The 20,181-nt window shown below is 50.3% G+C and overlaps 1 protein-coding gene across 2 annotated transcripts in view; it reads right to left on the reverse strand.

The window, feature by feature from the left end:
• The window catches only part of igf1ra (insulin-like growth factor 1a receptor), a 305,819-nt gene that overhangs the window by 46,959 nt on the left and 238,679 nt on the right, over positions 1-20,181 (reverse strand). For both annotated transcript variants that reach the window (XR_015074380.1, XM_085972351.1), the window contains exons 12-16: positions 18,361-18,503; positions 14,006-14,168; positions 5,644-5,749; positions 2,422-2,492; positions 689-918 (exon numbers count right to left, since the gene is read on the reverse strand). Coding sequence is in view for 1 of the 2 variants with exons in the window: in XM_085972351.1 (XP_085828477.1) it covers positions 689-918; positions 2,422-2,492; positions 5,644-5,749; positions 14,006-14,168; positions 18,361-18,503 (713 nt within the window). In the remaining variant the exon portion in view is untranslated. The remainder of the gene's footprint in view (positions 1-688; positions 919-2,421; positions 2,493-5,643; positions 5,750-14,005; positions 14,169-18,360; positions 18,504-20,181) is intronic.

Genomic DNA, 20,181 nt, shown 5'->3' on the forward strand with positions numbered 1-20,181 from the left:
CTGTACCTACCAGTACTGTACCCGTGTTATACAGTGACAGACCTGTACTGTACCCCAATGTTATACAGCGACAGACCTGTACCCACCAGTACTGTACCCCAGTGTTATACCGTGACAAACCTGTCCCCACCAGTACTGCATCCCAGTGTTATACAGTGACAGATCTGTACCCACCAGTACGGTACCCGTGTTATACAGTGACAGACCTGTCCCCACCAGTGCTGTACCCCAGTGTTATACAGTGACAAACCTGTCCCCACCAGTACTGCATCCCAGTGTTATACAGTGACAGACCTGTATCCACCAGTACTGTACCCGTGTTATACAGCGACAGGCTTGTACCCACCAGTACTGTACCTGTGTTATACAGTGACAGACCCATACCCACCAGTACTGTACCCGTGTTATACAGTGACAGACCTGTCCCCACCAGTACTGTACCTGTGTTATACAGTGACAGACCTGTACCCACCAGTACTGTACCCCAGTATTAGTGACAGACCTGTACCCACCAGTACTGTACCCCAGTGTTATACAGTGACAGACCTGTCCCCACCAGTACTGTACCCCAGTGTTATATAGTTTAGAGTCGTGTGCCTCTAAAGTCATTTAATTACCTAGAAGCCAACCAGGTTCAATAGAGAATTGCTCCTCCCGCTGGGCACTGAATTTCTCTCGTTGTACGTACCACATGATGACAATTGAACTCTTTCATCACCGACGCCTCGTTGAGGAACTCGATGCGCTCGCGCATGCTGGCCGACTCGTTCACCGTTTTGATGGCCACTCTGGTCTCTGGATCCCCCTTCACCACGCCCTTGGCAATTCCCTCGTACACCATCCCAAAGGACCCTTGGCCCAGCTCGCGGCTCATTGTGATCTTCTCACGCGGGACCTCCCACTCATCCGGCACATACACTGGAACAAATATAAAGGCTCCTCACTCAGACAGGACACGAAAAAAAGCTGCTGGTTAATCATCCGTTGAGAAAACCGGGGGTGGGGGACGGGGAAACATGAGGCTAATGCAATCAGAGAATCAAACAGCACAGGAGGCCGCCATTTGGCCCATCGTGCCTGTGCCGGCTCTTTGAAAGACCTAGCCAATTAGTCCCACTCCCCTGCTCTTTCCCCATAGCCCTAAAAAATGTCACGTATTTATCTAATTCCTGTTTGAAAGTTATTAATGAATCTGCTGTCAGGCAGCGCGTTCCAGATCACAACAACTCGCTGCGTAAAACAATTCTCCTCATCTCCCCTCTGGGTCTTTTGCCAATTATCTTCAATCTGTCTCCTCTGGTTACCGACCCTCCTGCCACTGGACACAGTTTCTCCTTATTTGCTCGATACAAACCCTACATAATTGTGAACCTCTCTGTTAAAGTTCCCCTTAACCTCCTCTGCTCGAAGGAGGAATACGGAATGAACAAATGTTGATCTTCTCCTGGCTTTCTCCTACAAACTGCACACAGGGTATTTTATCCTTTCTAAAGCGTATTTTAAATATAGATGTGAGGTTCGGGCACCGCAACGTAGAAAGGGCATCAATGCAGACTGCCCCAGATGCTGCAGGATTCATTCAGGTGTGTAACAGGGCCATGGTGACAACGGATTGGGGCACGGGGGGCTGGGAGAGAGCTCGGGGGGGAAATCGGGAGAGAGCTCGGGGGGAAATCGGGAGAGCGCTCGGGGGGAAATCGGGAGAGAGCTCGAGGGGAAATCGGGAGAGAGCTCGGGGGGAAATCGGGAGAGAGCTCGGGGGGAAATCGGGAGAAAGCTCGGGGGGAATCGGGAGAAAGCTAGGGGGGAATCGGGAGAAAGCTTGGGGAATCGGGAGAAAGCTCGGGGGACTGGGAGAAAGCTCGGGGAATCGGGAGAGAGCTCGGAGAATCGGGAGAGCGCTCGGGGGGACTGGGAGAAAGCTCGGAGAATCGGGAGAGAGCTCGGGGAATCGGGAGAGCGCTCGGGGAATCGGGAGAAAGCTCGGGGAATCGGGAGAAAGCTCGGGGAATCGGGAGAAAGCTCGGGGAATCGGGAGAAAGCTCGGGGGGACTGGGAGAAAGCTCGGGGAATCGGGAGAAAGCTCGGGGGGACTGGGAGAAAGCTCGGGGGGACTGGGAGAAAGCTCGGGGAATCGGGAGAAAGCTCGGGGGGGACTGGGATCCAAACTGCTATGGCTAACAAAATGGAGGAACAGGCTCGATGGGCCAAATGGGTTACTCCTGTTCCCCTTGTGTCCATCTCTCTCTCTCTCTCTTGTCCTTGCCCCCACCCCCCACCTCCCCTCCCAACCACACCCCCCACTCAACCCTTGCCCCTCCCCCCAACCTCAACACCTCTCCCCACCCCCACCCTCCCAACCCGGCCTCCCCCACCCCAGACGCAGCGAGCCGTTAATTTTGGATTTCACTCGATACTCACTGTCGGCAGCGCTGAAATACTCCGGATTCACAGATGCATACAGGACTCCATTTGGAAGTCTATCGTTATTTCTGCACAAGAGAGAAATGATTTATTAATAAAAACTCAGCCACCATCAAGAGCTCAAGCACTTTCCCACTGAAAGACTGCTGTCAATGACATTCATTAACGCGAAGGACACAACAAGAGATTCTTCACTTAAAACTGAAGCCATGGAGTGGGATTCCCTCCCTTTTATCCATAGGATTCGCTGATGGAAATGGGCCTTGATTAGGAGCAGCGACACTAGTTAATGTCAATAGGGAAGAGTGGTCTCTGGAGATCTCAGGTCACTGTCGGAATGCCACTCCTCCGGGAGTTGAGAGAGAATATAAACTCACCTTGAATAGACTATGTACAAGTAGGATTTGAGATTTATTCCGCCAGCACTAAAGACCTACTTTAACAACAAGTGTTAAAAGAAAGACTTTCATTTATATAGCGCCTTTCACAACCACCGGACATTCCAAAGCACTTTACAGCCAATGAAGTACTTCTGAAGTGTAGTCACTGTTGTAATGTGGGAACGCGGCAGCCAATTTGCGCACAGCAAGCTCCCACAAACAGCAGTGTGATAATGACCAGATCATCTGTTTTAGTGATGTTGGTTGAGGGATAAATATTAGGCCAGGACACCGGGGAGAACTCCCCTGCTCTTCTTCGAAATAGTGGCCGTGGGATCTTTTACGTCCACCTGAGAGCGCAGACGGGGCCTCCGACGGTGCGGCACATCCTCAGCACTGCACTGGGAGTGTCAGCCTAGATTTTTGTGCTCAAGTCTCTGGAGTGGGGGTTTGAACCCACGACCTTCATGACTCAGAGGCCAGAGAGAGTGCTGCCCACTGAGCCACAGCTGATGCATTCCTGTTATTAACTCCTGTGGTATATGCTGTCAAAAATGACCAACTGCTGACATACAAGTATCCACCGGTGCCTCAGCCCACACCACCAGAATGCATCAACCACTCATTTGCCTGACCACTGTTTGCGGGACCTTGCTGTGTGGAAAATGGCCCGTGTTTTGCCTACATGATGGTGAAGATTCTCTGGGACTTGAGAGAAAAAGAGAAATCTTGTATTGATATGGCGCCTCTCACATCGTCGGGACATCCCAGTGAAGTATTTTCTTTTCTGTTGTTGAAGGGCAGTCACTGTTGTTGCGTGGGCAAATGCGGCAGCCAATTGGCGCACAGCAAGCTCCCGCAAGCAGCAGTGAGATAAACGCCGAGCTGCCTTGAAGTGGTGGCGATGGGGGCCTCCTCCCTGAACCTCGGCAGTCCTTGTGGTGAAGGTGTGACAGCGTTAAGTGATGAATTAATCAGAATTTATCTCATGCTCCACCCGGTAAATGTGTATAAATAAAATAAATAAATGGCAAGTTAAGGTATTGAATATTCAAAAGCTGTTAACAATGCAGCTGAAATGCAAGGCTTTATCCACGTCTCATCGTCCCAGAAGATGCTGCTTGCAGAAGGTACAGAATATAAGTTATCAGTTGGGCATAGAGTCATAACGGCACAGAAGGCGGCCATTCGGCCCATCGAGTCCATGCCGGCTCTCTGTAGAGCAATCCAGTCAGTCCCATTCCCCGCTCTATCCCCGTAGCCCTGCAAGTTTATTTCCCTCAAGTGCCTATCCAGTCTCCCCTCGAAAACATCGAGTGTCTCCGCTTCCACCACTTCCGTCGGCAGCGAGTTCCAGGTCCTCACCACTCGCTGCATAAAAAGGTTTTTCCTCACATCCCCCCTGTATCTCTTGCCCAAAACCTTAAATCTGTGTCCCCTAGTCCTTGTACCATCAACGGCAGCTGAAGATCGTCGGGCAGGAGTGCGGGAAAGGCGGAGCGAGGCGAGAGCGGACCCTATTGTGATGGCGCCGATGAAGATGGCTGCCGTCCTTGCAGGCTCCGTGCGTACCAGCAGCTAAGTGTCCTTTGCTGCTCGGTGCGCTTGGCTCGTTAAGAAAAAAGCATTTCACTGACTGGATTTCACTTGTTGTATTTGGTTATGTGACAAATAAAATTGAAAATTGAAATAGTGGGAACAGCCTTTCCCCGGCTAGCCTATCCAAACCCGTCATAATCTTGTACACCTCTATCAAATCACCCCTCAACCTCCTTTGATCTAATGAAAACAAATCCAGCTTCTCCAACCTGTCCTTGTAGCTAAGATCCCCCATCCCCGGAACCATTCTGGTAAATCTCCTCTGCACCCTCTCAAGGGCCTTCACATCCTTCCTAAATAGTACTATTCCTGCCGTCGAGTCAGGAGGTTCTGGGTTCAAGCCCCACTCCAAAACTCCAGCATCCAATCTAATCTAAGCTGACCCTTCAAGTGCAGTCCTGCGGGAGTGCTGCATTGTTAGATGTGCTGTCTTTTGGGTGAGAGATTAGACCGAGGTCCTGTGAGCTTGCCTAGACCTGTGTAATAGATCCCATTACACTACTTTGAAGAGGAGGGAGCTCGCCCAACAGTCCTCCCTCAACCAACACCTCCAAAAGCAGATACAATCTCATTGCTGTTTATGGGACCTTGCTGTGTATAGAATGCTAGTTTAACTGGTCATGTGTTCTCCTTCGAGCAGAGAAGGTTAAGGGGAAATTTGACAGAGGCGTTCAAAATCTTGAAGGGTTTTGATAGAGTAAATAAGGAGAAACTGTTTCCAGTGGCAGAAGGGTCGGTAACCAGAGGACACAGATTTAAGTTAATTGGTAAAAGAACCAGAGGGGAGATGAGGGAAATACTTTTTACGCAGCGAGTTGTTGTGAGCTGGAATGCTCTGCCTGAAAGGGCGGTGGAAGCAGATTCAATAGTAACTTTCAAAAGGGAATTGGATAAATACTTGAAAAGTTAAAATTTGTAGGGTTATGGGGAAAGAGCGGGGGAGAGTGGGACTAACTGGAAAGCTCTTTCAAAGAGCCGGCACAGGCACAATGGGCCGAATGGCCTCCTTCTGTTCTGTATGATTCTATGATCTGTAGGATCTTGTTGTGCGCAGATTGGCTGCCGTGCTTGCCAACAGTGACTACACTTCAAAGCAATTCTTTGGGATGCCATCAGGCGAGAGTAGAGGGGAGCAGTATTGGGCCTACCATGAGGCTTCAACGATGGCAGATTTAGACCAGAGCCGAACAACAGACAATTCTTAAACATTTAACTGTATTAGGTAACTTAGTGGTCTTACCGCTTCTTGTTGAAGAAGTACAGTGTTAATACCAGACCAAATATCACCAGCAGCAAAGCGATGGGCAAAGCAATGATCAACTGCATGAGGTTATCAGGTCCAGGTGCTGTGGAGATAGATTGAAGACAAAGTGTTAAGGTTTCTGGGTTTGCTTTGTGCTCTTTCTTTCTCTCCACACGAAATGGAGATGATCGGAGATAAACAGCTATTGCCTGGCAGGATTTCGGACTTTATTAGGAAATCCAGGCAACTTCAGCACTTGCTGCTCTCCATGTTGAAATCCAGACACGTCGCACCACCAACTCATTCGTTCCCAGGATCGGAAAACCGTGGAATCCTTCTCCTCCCTCAGTCCTCCCTCCCTCCTACAATCAAAAGGGCTTTTAATGCCCTGGTGTACTCTACAGCGGAGTACTGCTCTCTGGCGTGGCTATCAAGGACGCATGTCAAATCCGTCGATGTCCAGCTGAATTCTCTATGAGAATTATCACTGGTATGCTTTTATTGACACCGACACCTCGGCTGCCCGTGCTTGCAAACATCGCACCACCACACCTACGCCGCGAATATGCAGTCTCCAGAGAACACAACCGCTACACCAGCAAAGACACGATCCAGGCTGACTTGAACAATCTACCACCAACCTGTCTCGAATCTAGGCGGCCATTTTGGACCGTCGCCGAAGCCCTTCAGCGATCTTCCCTCAGCCTTGATGACCGATGGTAAAATGCTTGAAAGAACTGCGACATACGGGATGGATTCCTTATCGAGGACCCCACAGTACAACCTGAAGGATCAAACCTTCCTCGCAAACAGTGGACAACCATCAACCGCCTCAGAACTGGTCAGGGTAGATGCTGCCACCTTCTCCACAGATGGAAGATTAAAGCATCCCCATCATGTGACTGTGGAGCTCCTAATCAGACCCTGGAGCACATCATTGAGCACTGTCCTCAGAGGAAATTCACAGGCAGCCTACAAGATATCCACGCTGTTACACCGGAAGCTTTGGCCTGGATATCCGACTTAGATACTGACATCTGATTTGTTGCTATTATAAGAAAGAAGAAGATGCCCTTTGGTTCCAACTAACCATTACTTACGTCATTTACCTCATCTTATCTACTCTTCCCGATGTTGTTGCTCTCCTGCATTGTGGAGTTTGGGGGGGGGGGGGGGGGGTCTTCAACAAGACCCTTGATAATACTAAACAAACACCACCTGCCCCCCCTGAAAACAGAACCTCCTACTTCTAGGTCTTCACCACTCGGGTTACCCAGCTGAGAAATGACGAAACTGCCGATTTAAAACTCAGGCTAGGAAGCACGGTCCGTACGAACCAAATGGAGAAACGTCTCACGATACTAGAAACGCTTAATGCATTTATGGGAAATGCCCTTTGTCCTCCGTTCTAACGGTCCGATCATTCAGCGCCACCTTTAATTTTGACGTCTCGTGACCAATGTTACATAGAAGATAGGAGCAGGAGTAGGCCATTCGGCCCCTCGAGCCTGCTCCGCCATTCAATGAGATCATGGCTGATCATCCAAACTCAGTACCCTGTCCCTGCTTTCTCCCCATACCCCTTGATCCCTTTAGCCTTAAGAAATATATCTAACTCCTTCTTGAATGTATTTAATGAATTGGCGTCCACTGCCCTGTGTGGTAGAGAATTCCACAGGTTCACCACTCTCTGGGTGAAGAAATTCCTCCTCATCTCTGTCCTAAATGGCTTACCCCTTATCCTTAGACTGTGACCCCTGGTTCTGGACTTTTAATTTTTTTTTGTGGGCCCTGGGCGGCCCCTTTAACGGGCTGCAGGGGCCATTCGGAATTCTGCGCTGGCGCTCTTTTTCGATTTAAAAGCTGGCCCACCGGCCCCACGGAACCTGCAGAGCGGGCGCGCAGCTTAAAGGGGAACATTGCTCGTGACCACAGTGCGTGACTGAGACAGGCGGGCCCGTTAACGGTTCGCAGCATTAACGATATAACGGCAGCTCAACACCCCCTTCTAAAACAAGAATCGGAGCCCAGCTCCCACCGAGCGCGCGCGGGCCCAGAGCCACAGAAGCTCTCCTTCGGTGGGCGGGGGGCCATGAATCGCGTTCTCTGCTCCTGTATATTGTTTCCTCCTGTAGTAACCTGCTCACAATAGTCTGGAACCAGCTGCAGAGAAGAGCACCGGATGATTCGGATGTCGGTTTTCAGTCGCCGTCCCCTCCCCGATGCACAGCGCGCGTGAGCACCAACTCGCTGCGTCTTTATATCCTCCTCCTCGCCCGAGGGCACGGATTTGTGCTCGCGTAAGGTTCCACAGGGCAACCAGTGCTAAATTGACACCGTTTGTGCGAGATCCTCATTGGCGAATGCTCGCGGGCTATTTAACCACGGAGGGGGAGGATTAATTTTTTTTTTTAATTATTTGTTCGCAGGATGTGGGCGTCGCTGGCAGGGCCGACATTTATTTCCCCATCCCTAGGCGCCCTGTTTCGACACAACAGTGTGTCTTTGCTAAGCCACCTCAGAGGGCAGTTAAAAGTCAGCCACATTGCTGAGGGTCTGGAGTCACCTACAGGAAACTTTCGTTTAACCGGAGGTTAAATGTCCGGAAAGCTCTATCTACCGGCAAAATTCAGGAGTCGTTTCCTATAAGTTTTTTTTACTTCTCGTTGCTTTTTTTTCCCCCCAGTCAGGCTCTGCAAGGTCTAGCTGAAGCTGTTGCTTAGCTACAGAGACGCTTTTAAGTTGCGGCCGACTGTTTTGAAGCTGTTGCTAAGCAACAGGGTTTGTTGATTCACACGGAGCTCAAAAGCTCCGTATGTTTTAACATTAGCGCTGGTTTCTACGGCAGTTTTGATGGTACGGCACCAGCTCGGTCCCGTCAGTGCCGGATACCAGAAAGTTTCCTGCATCAGCCAGACCGGGCAAGGACAGCAGATTTCCTTCCCTAAAGGGCATTAAGATGGCGTAGGATAAACAAGACAACCCGACAGTCACTTTTATTATTTATTTCCAGATTTTGTTTTTAAAAAAAACGAATTCAAATTCTCAAACGGGCATGGTGGGATTCGAACTCACGATCTTTGGATTCTCATTCCAATAACACAACCAGTAACACTGCACTGCCCGATGGCGGTGATCACATCCTACGCTCTCGTCAGAGTGGGGTTTCAACAGGTGCCAGCAGCCCTCTGGTGTCCAGCCCAAGTGGCCATTCGCCTGGAATAATGAGTGTTGCCAGGCTATTCAACTGTGGGGGGCACCACAGCTGAGCCAGTTGCTAACCTTCCCCCCAATTTACGGAGGTGAAATGAAATGGTGTTCCGGCCGACTTCTTCCGTATCGGAGGACGAACTATGCCATTTTCCAGCAGGCGTGTCCGGAGAGCGGTCAGGGGCAGGGAGCCCGGTTGATCTGTCCCCTCCCTAACCCAGGGGGCTAGGAGGGTAAATGTCGCACCAACTGCAGCCCTGGATGAGCGCAGCTATCTCAGCTCATAAGAACATAAGACATAGGAGCAGGAGTCGGTCATTCGGCCCCTCGAGCCTGCTCCGCCATTCAATAAGATCATAGCTGACCTAATCTTGGCCTCAACTCCACTTCCCTGCCCGCTCCCCATAGCCCTCGACTCCCTTATCGTTCAAAAATCTGTCTATCTCCACCTTAAATATATTCAATGACCCAGCCTCCACAGCTCTCTGGGGAAGAGAATTCCAAAGATTCACGACCCTCAAAGAAGAAATTCCTCCTCATTTCCGATTTAAAAGGGTTTCCCCTTATTCTGAAATTATGCCCCCTAGTTCTAGATTCCCCCACGAGGGGAAACATCCTCTCTGCATCTACCCTGTCGAGCCCCTTCAGAATCTTATATGTTGCAATAAGATCCCCTCTCATTCTTTTAAACTCCAATGAGTAAAGGTCCAACCTGCTCAACCTTTCGTCATAAGACAACCCCTTCATCTCTGGAATCAACCTCGTGAACCTTCTCTGAACTGCCTCCAGTGAAAGTATATCCCTCCTTAAATAAGGAGACCAAAACTGTACGCAGTACTCCAGGTGTGGCCTCACCAATGCCCTGTACAGTTGTAACAGGACTTCCCTACTTTTATACTCCATTCCCTTTGCAATAAAGGCCAACATTCCATTTGCCTTCCTAATTACTTGCTGTACCTGCACGCTAACTTTTTGTGTTTCATGTACGAGGACACCCAGATCTCTCTGTACCTCAGCATTCTGTAATCTCTCCCCTGTGGCCCCCTCGCCTGAGCTTTCACTCACCGGGGAGGCTGCTATTTATTCTCACTTCCAATCGCAGTCGAAGAGCGGCCTACCAACAAGAAAACCCTTTGGGAGCAATGTTCCCCTTGTAATTTTCCTTTGGGCCGCGCGGGGTGGGGGGGGGGCCCCTTTGGCGGGCTGCGCAGCCCATTGAAAAGTCCACGCACGTCCGATTTTTTTCCAATATAAAAGCCGGCTCACGGGCTGCGTGGGATCCCTGTAGCACTGTGCGGCACCGCAGCTTAAAGGGAACATTGTTTGGGAGTCAAGAAAAACAACTATCGCCAAACTGATTATTATAAAATATCTGGGCCGAAAGAGGACTCGCTTTACTCCGGCTGTGGTACAATTGCCTTTGCTGCGCTCGATCTAAAATTTGCACTACAGCTTCTACGTAAGAGGTTTCTTTTTCCGAATCTCAAGTTCTTTTCACATCAAAAATGGTGCTTGTTTACTTATCAATTGTCAAAGCTGGAGTAATAGCTTCCACCAACTGCTAACTAACTGCTAACTAACCGACGCAAACAGATTAATTCGGGCTTGTGTAAACAGCCCCATTGGGGCTCCCTTGGCCTCCCGGCACCACCCCATACCCATCAAAAGTGTAATCCAATATTGAGACTGGTGACATTTCGTGCTCTCCGAGCCAGGATACAACCAACACAAGCAGTAACTACAACAAACTGGAGTGTGCAGCACAATATGATTCATGGCGTAAATGGGGAAGCTGATGCGATTGGGCCTTATACAACCTACTTACAGGAAACTTTTTTTTATCCGGCACCGACAGGACCGACGTGCTGCTGGTTCATCAAAAATTCTGGATAACCGAACGCTATAGTAAAAGATACGGAGAGCTGAGGGCTCCGTATAAAGCAACAAACCCTGTTGCTTAGCAACAGGTTCAGAACAATGGCCACAAGTTCCAAGCGTCTCTGTAGCTTAGCAACAGCTGCAGCCACACCCTTGCACAGCAACAGATCGAGGAAGACAAGTACAATATGAAGTAAAACTTACCTGAAACTACTCCTGAATTTTGCCGGTTAACCGAGATTTACGGTTATTTAGGTGCCGGTAAATCGAAAGTTTCCTGTACTTACAAGCAAGCTCCGCATCCAACTATTAGCCCAGATTGGAAGAGGAGCAGGCCATTCGGCCCCTCGAGCCGGTTCCGCTATTCATTTAGATCATGGCTGACCTCCCTCTAAACTCCATCTTCCCCGCCTTGGTTCCGTAACCCTTAACTAACAAAAATATTATCGATCTCATTCTTGAAATTTTCAATTGATCCTCAGCGTCAACAGTTTTGGTGGGGGGGGGGGGGGGGGGGGGGGAAGGGGAAAGAGGAGAGAGTTTTCCAGATTTCCACTACAACTTTGTGTGAAGAAGTGCTTGCTGACATCTCCCCTGAACGGCCTAGTTGAAAATGGCTTCCTTGATGGCCTAGTGGTCAATGATAGCTACAAGGACAGGTTGGAGAAGCTGGATTTGTTTTTATTAGATCAAAGGAGGTTGAGGGGTGATTTGATAGAGGTGTACAAGATTATGACGGGTTTGGATAGGCTAGACGGGGAAAGGCTGTTCCCACTAGTTGATGGTACAAGGACTAGGGGACACAGATTGAAGGTTTTGGGCAAGAGATACAAGGGGGACGTGAGGAAAAACTTTTTTACGCAGCGAGTGGTGAGGACCTGGAACTCGCTGCCGACAGAAGTGGTGGAAGCGGACACACTCCATGTTTTCAAGGGGAGACTGGATAGGCACTTGAGGGAAATAAACTTGCAGGGCTACGGGGATAGAGCGGGGGAATGGGACTGACTGGATTGCTCTAGAGAGAGCCGGCACGGACTCGATGGGCCGAATGGCCTCCTTCTGTGCCGTTATGACTCTATGATATGCTGTAGGCTGTGACACAGCAGTTGGGATAGTAGGCGGGGCGTTCCCGGTCGCCCTTCGTCGGGGCGGAGTATGCGGCTGGGACCTGGGTCAGCTGAGACACCGAGTGCTCGAACTGCCTGCCGACGCTCGCTGTCTTGGCTCCAGGGCAGCTGGTGCTGGTGGAACTGTACCCCAGCAGGAGGAGGAGAAGAAAAACTGCAAGTCTCGCAAGAACCTGCTTTGCCCCCAGAGAGTTCAGCTGTGGCAGCATTCTGCCCTCGCCAACAGTTTGGTGAGTTAATGCGTCACTCAGACCCGAAGTCCTTCAGGTTGACTGGACTGCGTGGCGGTAACATATTTCAGTTGAGCAGCAAGGCCGGTACAATTGTCCTCAGTACTCGGTGATCTATCGGAGTTGCAGCTTTTTGTATCTTCCCTTGGAGAACAGTGAGGGGTAGCGGAAGGATTAATCAGCGGCTGATTAAGAGTCTGGCTGGCCGTGACGTGAACACTCCTCCCATGGATGCAACCACCTTTGGACCAGCTGATAGTCCTAACTGGCAGGAGGTGGCAGATAAGAACATAAAGAAATAGGAGCAGGAATAGGCCACTTGGCCCCTCGAGCCTGCTCCACCATTCAATATGATCATGGCTGATCTTGGGCTCAAAGCCACTTCCCCGCCCGCTCCCCATAACCCTTCACTCCCTTATCTTGCAAAAATCTGTCTAACTCCAGCTTAAATGTATTTAATGACCCAGCCTCCACGGCTCTCTGGGGCAGAGAATTCCACTGGAGCCAATTTGCGCACAAGAAGCTCCCACAAGCAGCAATGTGATAATGACCAGATCATCTGTTTTTTTAGTGATGTTGATTGAGGGATCAATAATAGCCAGGACACCGGGGAGAACTCCCCTGCTCTTCTTTGAAATCGTGGCCATGGGATCTTTTACGTCCACCTGAGAGAGCAGACGGGGCCTCGGTTTAACGTCTCACCCGAAAGACGGCACCTCCGACAGTACGGCGCTCCCTCCGTACTGCCCCTCCGACAGTGCAGCGCTCCCTCAGCACTGCCCCTCCGACAGTGCGGCGCTCCCTCAGCACTGCCCCTCCGACAGTGCGGCGCTCCCTCAGCACTGCCCCTCCGACAGTGCGGCGCTCCCTCAGCACTGCCCCTCCGACAGTGCGGCGCTCCCTCAGCACTGCCCCTCCGACAGTGCGGCGCTCCCTCAGCACTGCCCCTCCGACAGTGCGGCGCTCCCTCAGCACTGCCCCTCCGACAGTGCGGCGCTCCCTCAGCACTGCCCCTCCGACAGTGCGGCGCTCCCTCAGCACTGCCCCTCCGACAGTGCGGCGCTCCCTCAGCACTGCCCCTCCGACAGTGCGGCGCTCCCTCAGCACTGCCCCTCCGACAGTGCGGCGCTCCCTCAGCACTGCCCCTCCGACAGTGCGGCGCTCCCTCAGCACTGCCCCTCCGACAGTGCGGCGCTCCCTCAGCACTGCCCCTCCGACAGTGCGGCGCTCCCTCAGCACTGCCCCTCCGACAGTGCGGCGCTCCCTCAGCGCTGCCCCTCCGACAGTGCGGCGCTCCCTCAGCACTGCCCCTCCGACAGTGCGGCGCTCCCTCAGCACTGCCCCTCCGACAGTGCGGCGCTCCCTCAGCACTGCCCCTCCGACAGTGCGGCGCTCCCTCAGCACTGCCCCTCCGACAGTGCGGCGCTCCCTCAGCACTGCCCCTCCGACAGTGCGGCACTCCCTCAGTACCGCACTGGGAGGGTCAGCCTAGACTTTTGCGCTCAAGTCTCTGGAGCTGGACTTGAACCCACGACCTTCTGACTCAAGAGGCGAGGTGCTACCAACTGAGCCACAGCTGACACTAGAAACGAGGAAAACTCAAAAGAATAACTTTCTTCTGTACGAAACGTTAAACTGAGGCCCCGTCTGTTTGCCTGTTCCGACTGTTTAGGTGGATGTTAGAGGCCGCACGGCACTATTTGAAGAGGAGCAGCGAAGCTCTTCCAGGGCCCTGGTTAACATTCCTCCCTCGGTCATCTTTCCCTGGGATCTTGCTGCACAGAGTTGGCGGCCACGTTTGCTTACGTAACAGCAGCGGCCAAACTTCAAAAGGCAATTTTACCAGACGTGAGGCGCTGTGGGATGCTGGGTAAACGCGATGAGGCGCTATTGGAATGGAAGCTCTTGACTCACGTTTTGTCTTGATGTAGAACATCACTGGCTCAGTCCAAGAACCATTCCCAGATAGTGAGGTGGCTCGCACCTCTGCGGTGTAATTCCCAGGGTTCAGTCGATCCAGTTTACAGCCACCATTGTACAGCTTGTACTGCTGTCGGGAAACGCACTCCTGCTGCACCTGCAGGGGCACAGAAACAGACAACGCTGCAAGGAGGGCCGGGAGATAGAACAGAGTGCAGCATCTAGGTACCGCCAACTTGGGACAGAAACAGCACCTCGCCAAATGAAAAGCAGTATATAGGAGCCTGGCACTTGTACTGTGCGCCATTGGGAAATCTCAACAAGAACGCCAAAGTCTAGCCATCTGTTGGAGGCTCCTCTCTCACCTCTGGCCTCCAGGTTCTACGTTGCAACTTTTCTTGTCTTAATCAGTACTACAATGCGAGCTCGTCTCTCGTTCCAATCCCCCCCATCCTACCTCATCCATGAAGCCTCACTGTGTTGACTCACCCTATCCTACTCTTACTCACGGAGCCAAGCCAATCCTATTGAGTCGGGGGGAGGTGGGTCTTGAGCCCTAACTTTTCTCTTTTTGCTTGGAAGGGGTGCGTGGCGGAATTAAGACAAGTGGAAAATACTCACGATGGGCCTGTGAGCCCTGTGTTGATTTGTGTTTTTATATACAGGAAACTCTTTGGTATCCGGCACCAACGGGACCGGGATGGTGCCGGTTGATTAAAAACTCCGGATAACGGAGAGGTATATCAACCGAGGCTATTTTTAACAAACAAAAATTTTAAAAATCAAGAAATGTGCAGTATAATTGGGTACTCACAGAATGTTGCGTTAAATGGATGGTGGAAGATGCTCGATTAAGTACAGTACTGCCAGTTGAGGGTAATCCATAACTCGGATCGGAAGAGACTACCGGCAGCGCGGGAGAGTCAGACAGACCCCTGTTATTGAGGTGTTCGGATCGGAAGAGACTTCCGACAGCGCCAAGAAGCCGAGTAGTGGCAGTTTGGAGAACTACCCCCCACTGACTAACTCGGCCACCGCGGGAGACTCGGACTCGGCAACATTGCCAGTTATTGAGGTGTTGTTTTCGGAGTGAGAATTTTGCCGGTTAATAGAGAATTCTGGATATTTAGGTGCCGTTTAAACGAGAGTTTCCTGTAAAGGGACATGGGGGCACAGGAGGGTGGGTGGAGCTAGGTCGCAGATCAGCCATGATCGCATCGAATGGCGGGACAGGCTCGAGGGGCCGAATGGTCTCCTCCTGCTCCTATAAAGGACGCTGATGTGTTTAGATAACTTGTTCACAGTGCTGGGGAGTAGAAAGTGAATATAGCGGTAAAGTAATCGAGTTTCCAGCATTCCCTCTGCTCAATGTTTCACACCATCAGCTGAAAGAAAGGACCAATAGACAGATAGAAATGAAAGACAAAAAAAAATTGATCAGATCTTGTTCTTCAAGATGTCCCAAAGCACTGAACCAATGAGACTGCTCAAAGTGCAGTCACTATTTTTAATGTGGGTAAATGCACGAGGCAATTTGCCCACAGCAAGATCCCACAAATAAATAATCTGCTGTTGGTTGTGCTGGTTAAGGGATGAATGTTGGCCAAGACAGAACTGCCTGCTCTACTTGGGCCATGGGATCTTTAACACTCGCCAGAGCAAGCAGGTGGGGAGGTGCTGGCGGGGGGGGGGGCACGATTTAACATATCACCCGAAAGAGTGCACCGCTGACACTGCAGCACTCCCTCAGAGGGTCCTCTCTGCTGTGATCTAGCACCCAGATTCATCCGAGATTTAGAAATAACCTGTCACACCGAGTCGAGGGCCTTCTGCCGAGGCACTCTGTCGAGGCAAGTGAAAAGGAGCTTTACTTTGTCACACAATGCGCGGTAGCTGACCCAGGGAGACTTGATGGGACAGTGCAGACTGAGTTTTACTCTGCATCTAACTGCGCTGTGCTGTACTGTACGAATCTGGATGCATGATAGGACAGTGTCAAGTCTGTGTCTAGCTGTGCTGTACGAGACCCGGGGATGCTTGAAGCTGATGCTGGGTGCCAAAGTTGCGTGGAAATTGCAACACAGAAACAGGCTCTCCAGCCCAACCGGTCTGTATTGGTGTTTCCATGTGCCTGCCCTGTTCCCATAACCCGTTATTCTCCTTTCGGCCAACCAGCTGGCTAACCGATTCTGAAATGTTAACATGCTCTGTTTCAATCACCAACTCCGACAGTGCATTCCACAGCCTCACAACCCTGTGTGTAAAGAAGCTTCTGCGCTCTGTCCTAAATCTCTCTCAGCTAATCTTGTATCTACCTCCCCTTGTCCACGAACCCCTCTACCACTGAAAAGTGTCTTATTTCGATCTATCCTGTCGTGATTTTTAAATTCCCATCAAATCATCCCTTAATTTCCTCTGGTCTATTGAAAACAGCCCCAAACCAGACATAAAAAATTAAATGTAACAAATGGAAAGTGTTCCATTCTGTAGCATTAAGGAGTACAAAAACAATAAAGTGCCAAAACAAACCGCAAGCGAGTTGGTCAAAACCGTGAGCCATTAAGACGCCAAACAAGCACACCTTCTGGCAAGGATCACCAGACAGTTCTCGGGTGTGGGTCATCTAGCTGGCCTGGCGATGGTGGGGAATGGGCGCTTGGGCAAGGTACGAGAGCGCAGCTTCACCAGCCCCCAGTGTGAGTGAACACATTCAGGAGAAGAGGGGGATAAAACTGGGGAGGGGGGGGGGGGTGGAATTGAAACTGCAACTGGGAAATACCCTGACCAAATCAAAAAGGAGAGGCTTCAAGTTACGCCAGTCTTAAATGATTTTTTTATTTTGTATTGTTACAAATTGAATTTTTCAACTCTTGTCTTTTGCTCGGGGGGACCAGGGAATGACTGAAGCTGAAGAATGGTTAACTCACTGCATCAGGCTCTCTCAGGTCAAGTTTTGGTGGAATGGACGAACTCACCTAATGTGCCCAGACCACAGCCTCGTAAGCCGCTGTGTCACCGGGGCATCCCAGTCTCACCACCACCTTCTCGAGGACAACTAGGGGTGGGCATTAAATGCCGGCCTTGCCAGCGACGCCCACATCCCGCAAACAAATTAAAAAAAAAAATAGTTGCCCAATCCGAAACAGCTGAGTTAGTTATTGACAGTAGAGCTAAATTTAACGCCAGGTTTTCTCTAGTGTGAGAATGTTAAAGATCCATTGGCCACCAGAGACTGGAGAGGAGATAAACTTGATAAACTTCCGAGAAGATGGGACTCTGGTCAATGGCAATGCTACGATCACGTGCCAAGAATGGCTGGTACCCTCTCTGCCCCAATCTACAAGGCTTAGTCTCGTAACTGCAGTGAAGAAGGTGCCTCGGCAAGATAGATGTGCGGCACAAGACAATGCCGAGAAAGATAAAGGCCCAAAATTTGCGGTCGGCGGCTTCGACCTGTAAAAAAATAACTACGCATTTACCTGGTGGCCCGGGAGGTACGGAGATTCGCGCTCCTGGGCCTCTCTGGGTACCCGCGGGCAGAGGCCACGTGTCCCGGGGCGCAGGCGGTTCGCGTTGGCCGGCCCAATCAATAAAAGGGAATCCCCATTCTTACTTATGGGAGTTCCGTACGGACAGAAACCCCATAAGTACGAATGGGGATCACTTAAAAAATAGACGAATGCATGAAATAAATGTTTTAAAAAATTACATATTTAAAATGCCATTTAATTAAATATTTTAAACAAAAATTTTTTTTTTTGGAATTTTTTTTTGATGTTTCAACAGGGCTAAAAATACCTTGTTGGACAGGGTTTTTAATGTATAAATGAATGATAATTTATTTTTCTATTTTTTAAAAACTCTTAAGCTGGTAAAAGCAGGCCTTACGCCAGCTTTTACCAGGCATAAGAATTTCACGGGCATAAGTTGGGCAAATAGCGCAACTCTCCACCCGCAGAGGCCCATCTCCCGGGGGATGCGGAAGATTCTTGACAGATCGCAAGTGCCGGGTTTTAGCGCATGCGCTTGGCGTGCCTAAACCCGGAACTTGCGCGGCCCCTGCGGGCGCACGTGACCTGTAGGGGTCGCAAAATACGGCCCAAACAATTAAAAAACCAAAAGCAGGCCGGGACAGGAATGAATGGTGTTGTCGCTTCCTCAGGAACCATCTGAGGTTCGGGACGGATCAAGCTTTCTTCCCTGGGACTGGCATCACCTGGAACCGGGCCGAGTACTTTCACTTCAGCCCTTCTGCCTTCCCTGCTCTCCGAGCTTGGTTTTTATTTTGAGCCCGCACCTGAAGAGTTGGCGCGACAACAAAGTCCCTTTTCTTCGACGGACAGGCTTACCTCGCTGTCTCCGCGGCTGTACTTCACCTCGTACATGAGGATCAGCCCATTGGGATTTGGCGGCTCCGGCCACTTGAGGTAAATGCTGATGTCGTCGTCCCCGGGCTCCCACGCGACTGGTCCGGGTACGTTATCAGCTTTTTCTGTAAGAGAGGGGCCCATTGACAGAAATTTTATTGACAGTTCCGACAAAAGGGTCATCGACCTGAAACATTAACTCTTGTTTATCTCTCTCTCCAGCATTTTCTGTTTTTTATTTCAGCATCCGCAGTATTTTGTTTTTGTGTTGACAGAAGTTGATCCACGTTTTCACACTGTAAACTTTCTCGCTGGTTTTTGTTATAAATCTCATCATCAAGAAACTACTCATGAAATAATGCTGGACGGCCAGCTGGTGGCGCCGTCCAAGGAGTATAAATACTCGGGCGTGGGCCCCAGCTTTCCAGGGACATTTTGTAAGACAAGAAACTAGTGAAGTACAACTAGACCTCCATGTTCTGAAACAAGTTGATTAAAGCCTTGCTTTATACTCAAACCAAGTGCGTAGTGAGTTTTATTACGTCAGTTTTTTTGGGGGGGGCTCTTAGCTGCCACTTAACCCACTCCTGCGAGATCAACAGGTGGTAGGTTTTCTAGGATTACCTGGGGGAATGACCACTGCCAGCTCACCTTCACTGACCAGCTCCCTAAAAGCCCTGAACCCAAAACCAATTATTCTTTGATGATTCTGCTATTCCCATTCACACCTCTTCCAGACTCATCGTTTCTTCCTTAACTTATCCCATTGCCATCTCCTTTTGCCTTGCACCATCATCCCTTTTTGTCATTTAATCTCTCCTGCCTTCCACCCCATCACAGACCTTCCCCTTTTGGTCATTCCTCTCCATCCACTTCCCCTACCTCTGCACTTGTTACATCTCTAACTTTTTTTTCCAGTTCTGACGAAGGGTCATCGACCTGAAACATTGACTCTGTTTTTCTCTCTCTCCACGGATGCTGCCTGACCTGCTGAGTATTTCCAGCATTTTGTTTTTATTTCAGATTTCCAACATTCGCAGTACTTGGCTTTTGCCCAATGATTCTTTCATTCCCTCCCCTTCCCCCTTTCATTTCCTGCTTATAATGAAACAAAGAATCACCACACCTTCTCCTGTTAAGACGCATTGTTATGAATCTTATGATCCATGAAGACTCTTGAAATAACACTGGATGGCCAGCTGGTGGCGCCATCCAAGGAGTATAAATACTCAGGCGTGAGCCCAGCTTGCCCAAGACATTTTGTAAACAGGAACTAGTGAAAGATAACATCGAAGGGGCTGAGGTGGAGAGGGTCAGCAGCTTCAAATTCCTGGGTGTATTCATTACGGAGGACTTAACGTGGTCCCATCACATCGACGTCGTAACAAAGAAGGCATGCCAACGCCTGTTCTTCCTCAGGAGACTGAAGAAATTTGGAATGGCCCCCCAGATTCTCACCAACTTCTACCGGTGCACCATCGAGAGTATCCTGTCCGGCTGCATCACTACCTGGTATGGCAACTGCACCGCCATAGACCGCAAGGCTCTACAGATGGTGGTGAAAGCTGCACAACACACTATAGGAATTAAACTACCTGCTGTGCAGGATATCTACCCCGAGAGGTGCCGGGGGAAGGCCGTGAGAATCATTAAAGACGCGAGTCACCCCAGCCACAACCTCTTCGCCCTGCTCCCGTCCGGTAAGAGATACCGAAGCATACGGTCTCGTACCAGCAGGTTTCGAAACAGCTTCTACCCCCAGGCCATAAGACTCATGAACGAATAATTTATTATTTATTACTG

The sequence above is a fragment of the Somniosus microcephalus genome, chromosome 32 (assembly GCF_052327205.1).
Source record: "Somniosus microcephalus isolate GS21.2 chromosome 32, FLI_Smic_1.0, whole genome shotgun sequence".
Lineage (NCBI taxonomy): Eukaryota > Metazoa > Chordata > Chondrichthyes > Squaliformes > Somniosidae > Somniosus > Somniosus microcephalus.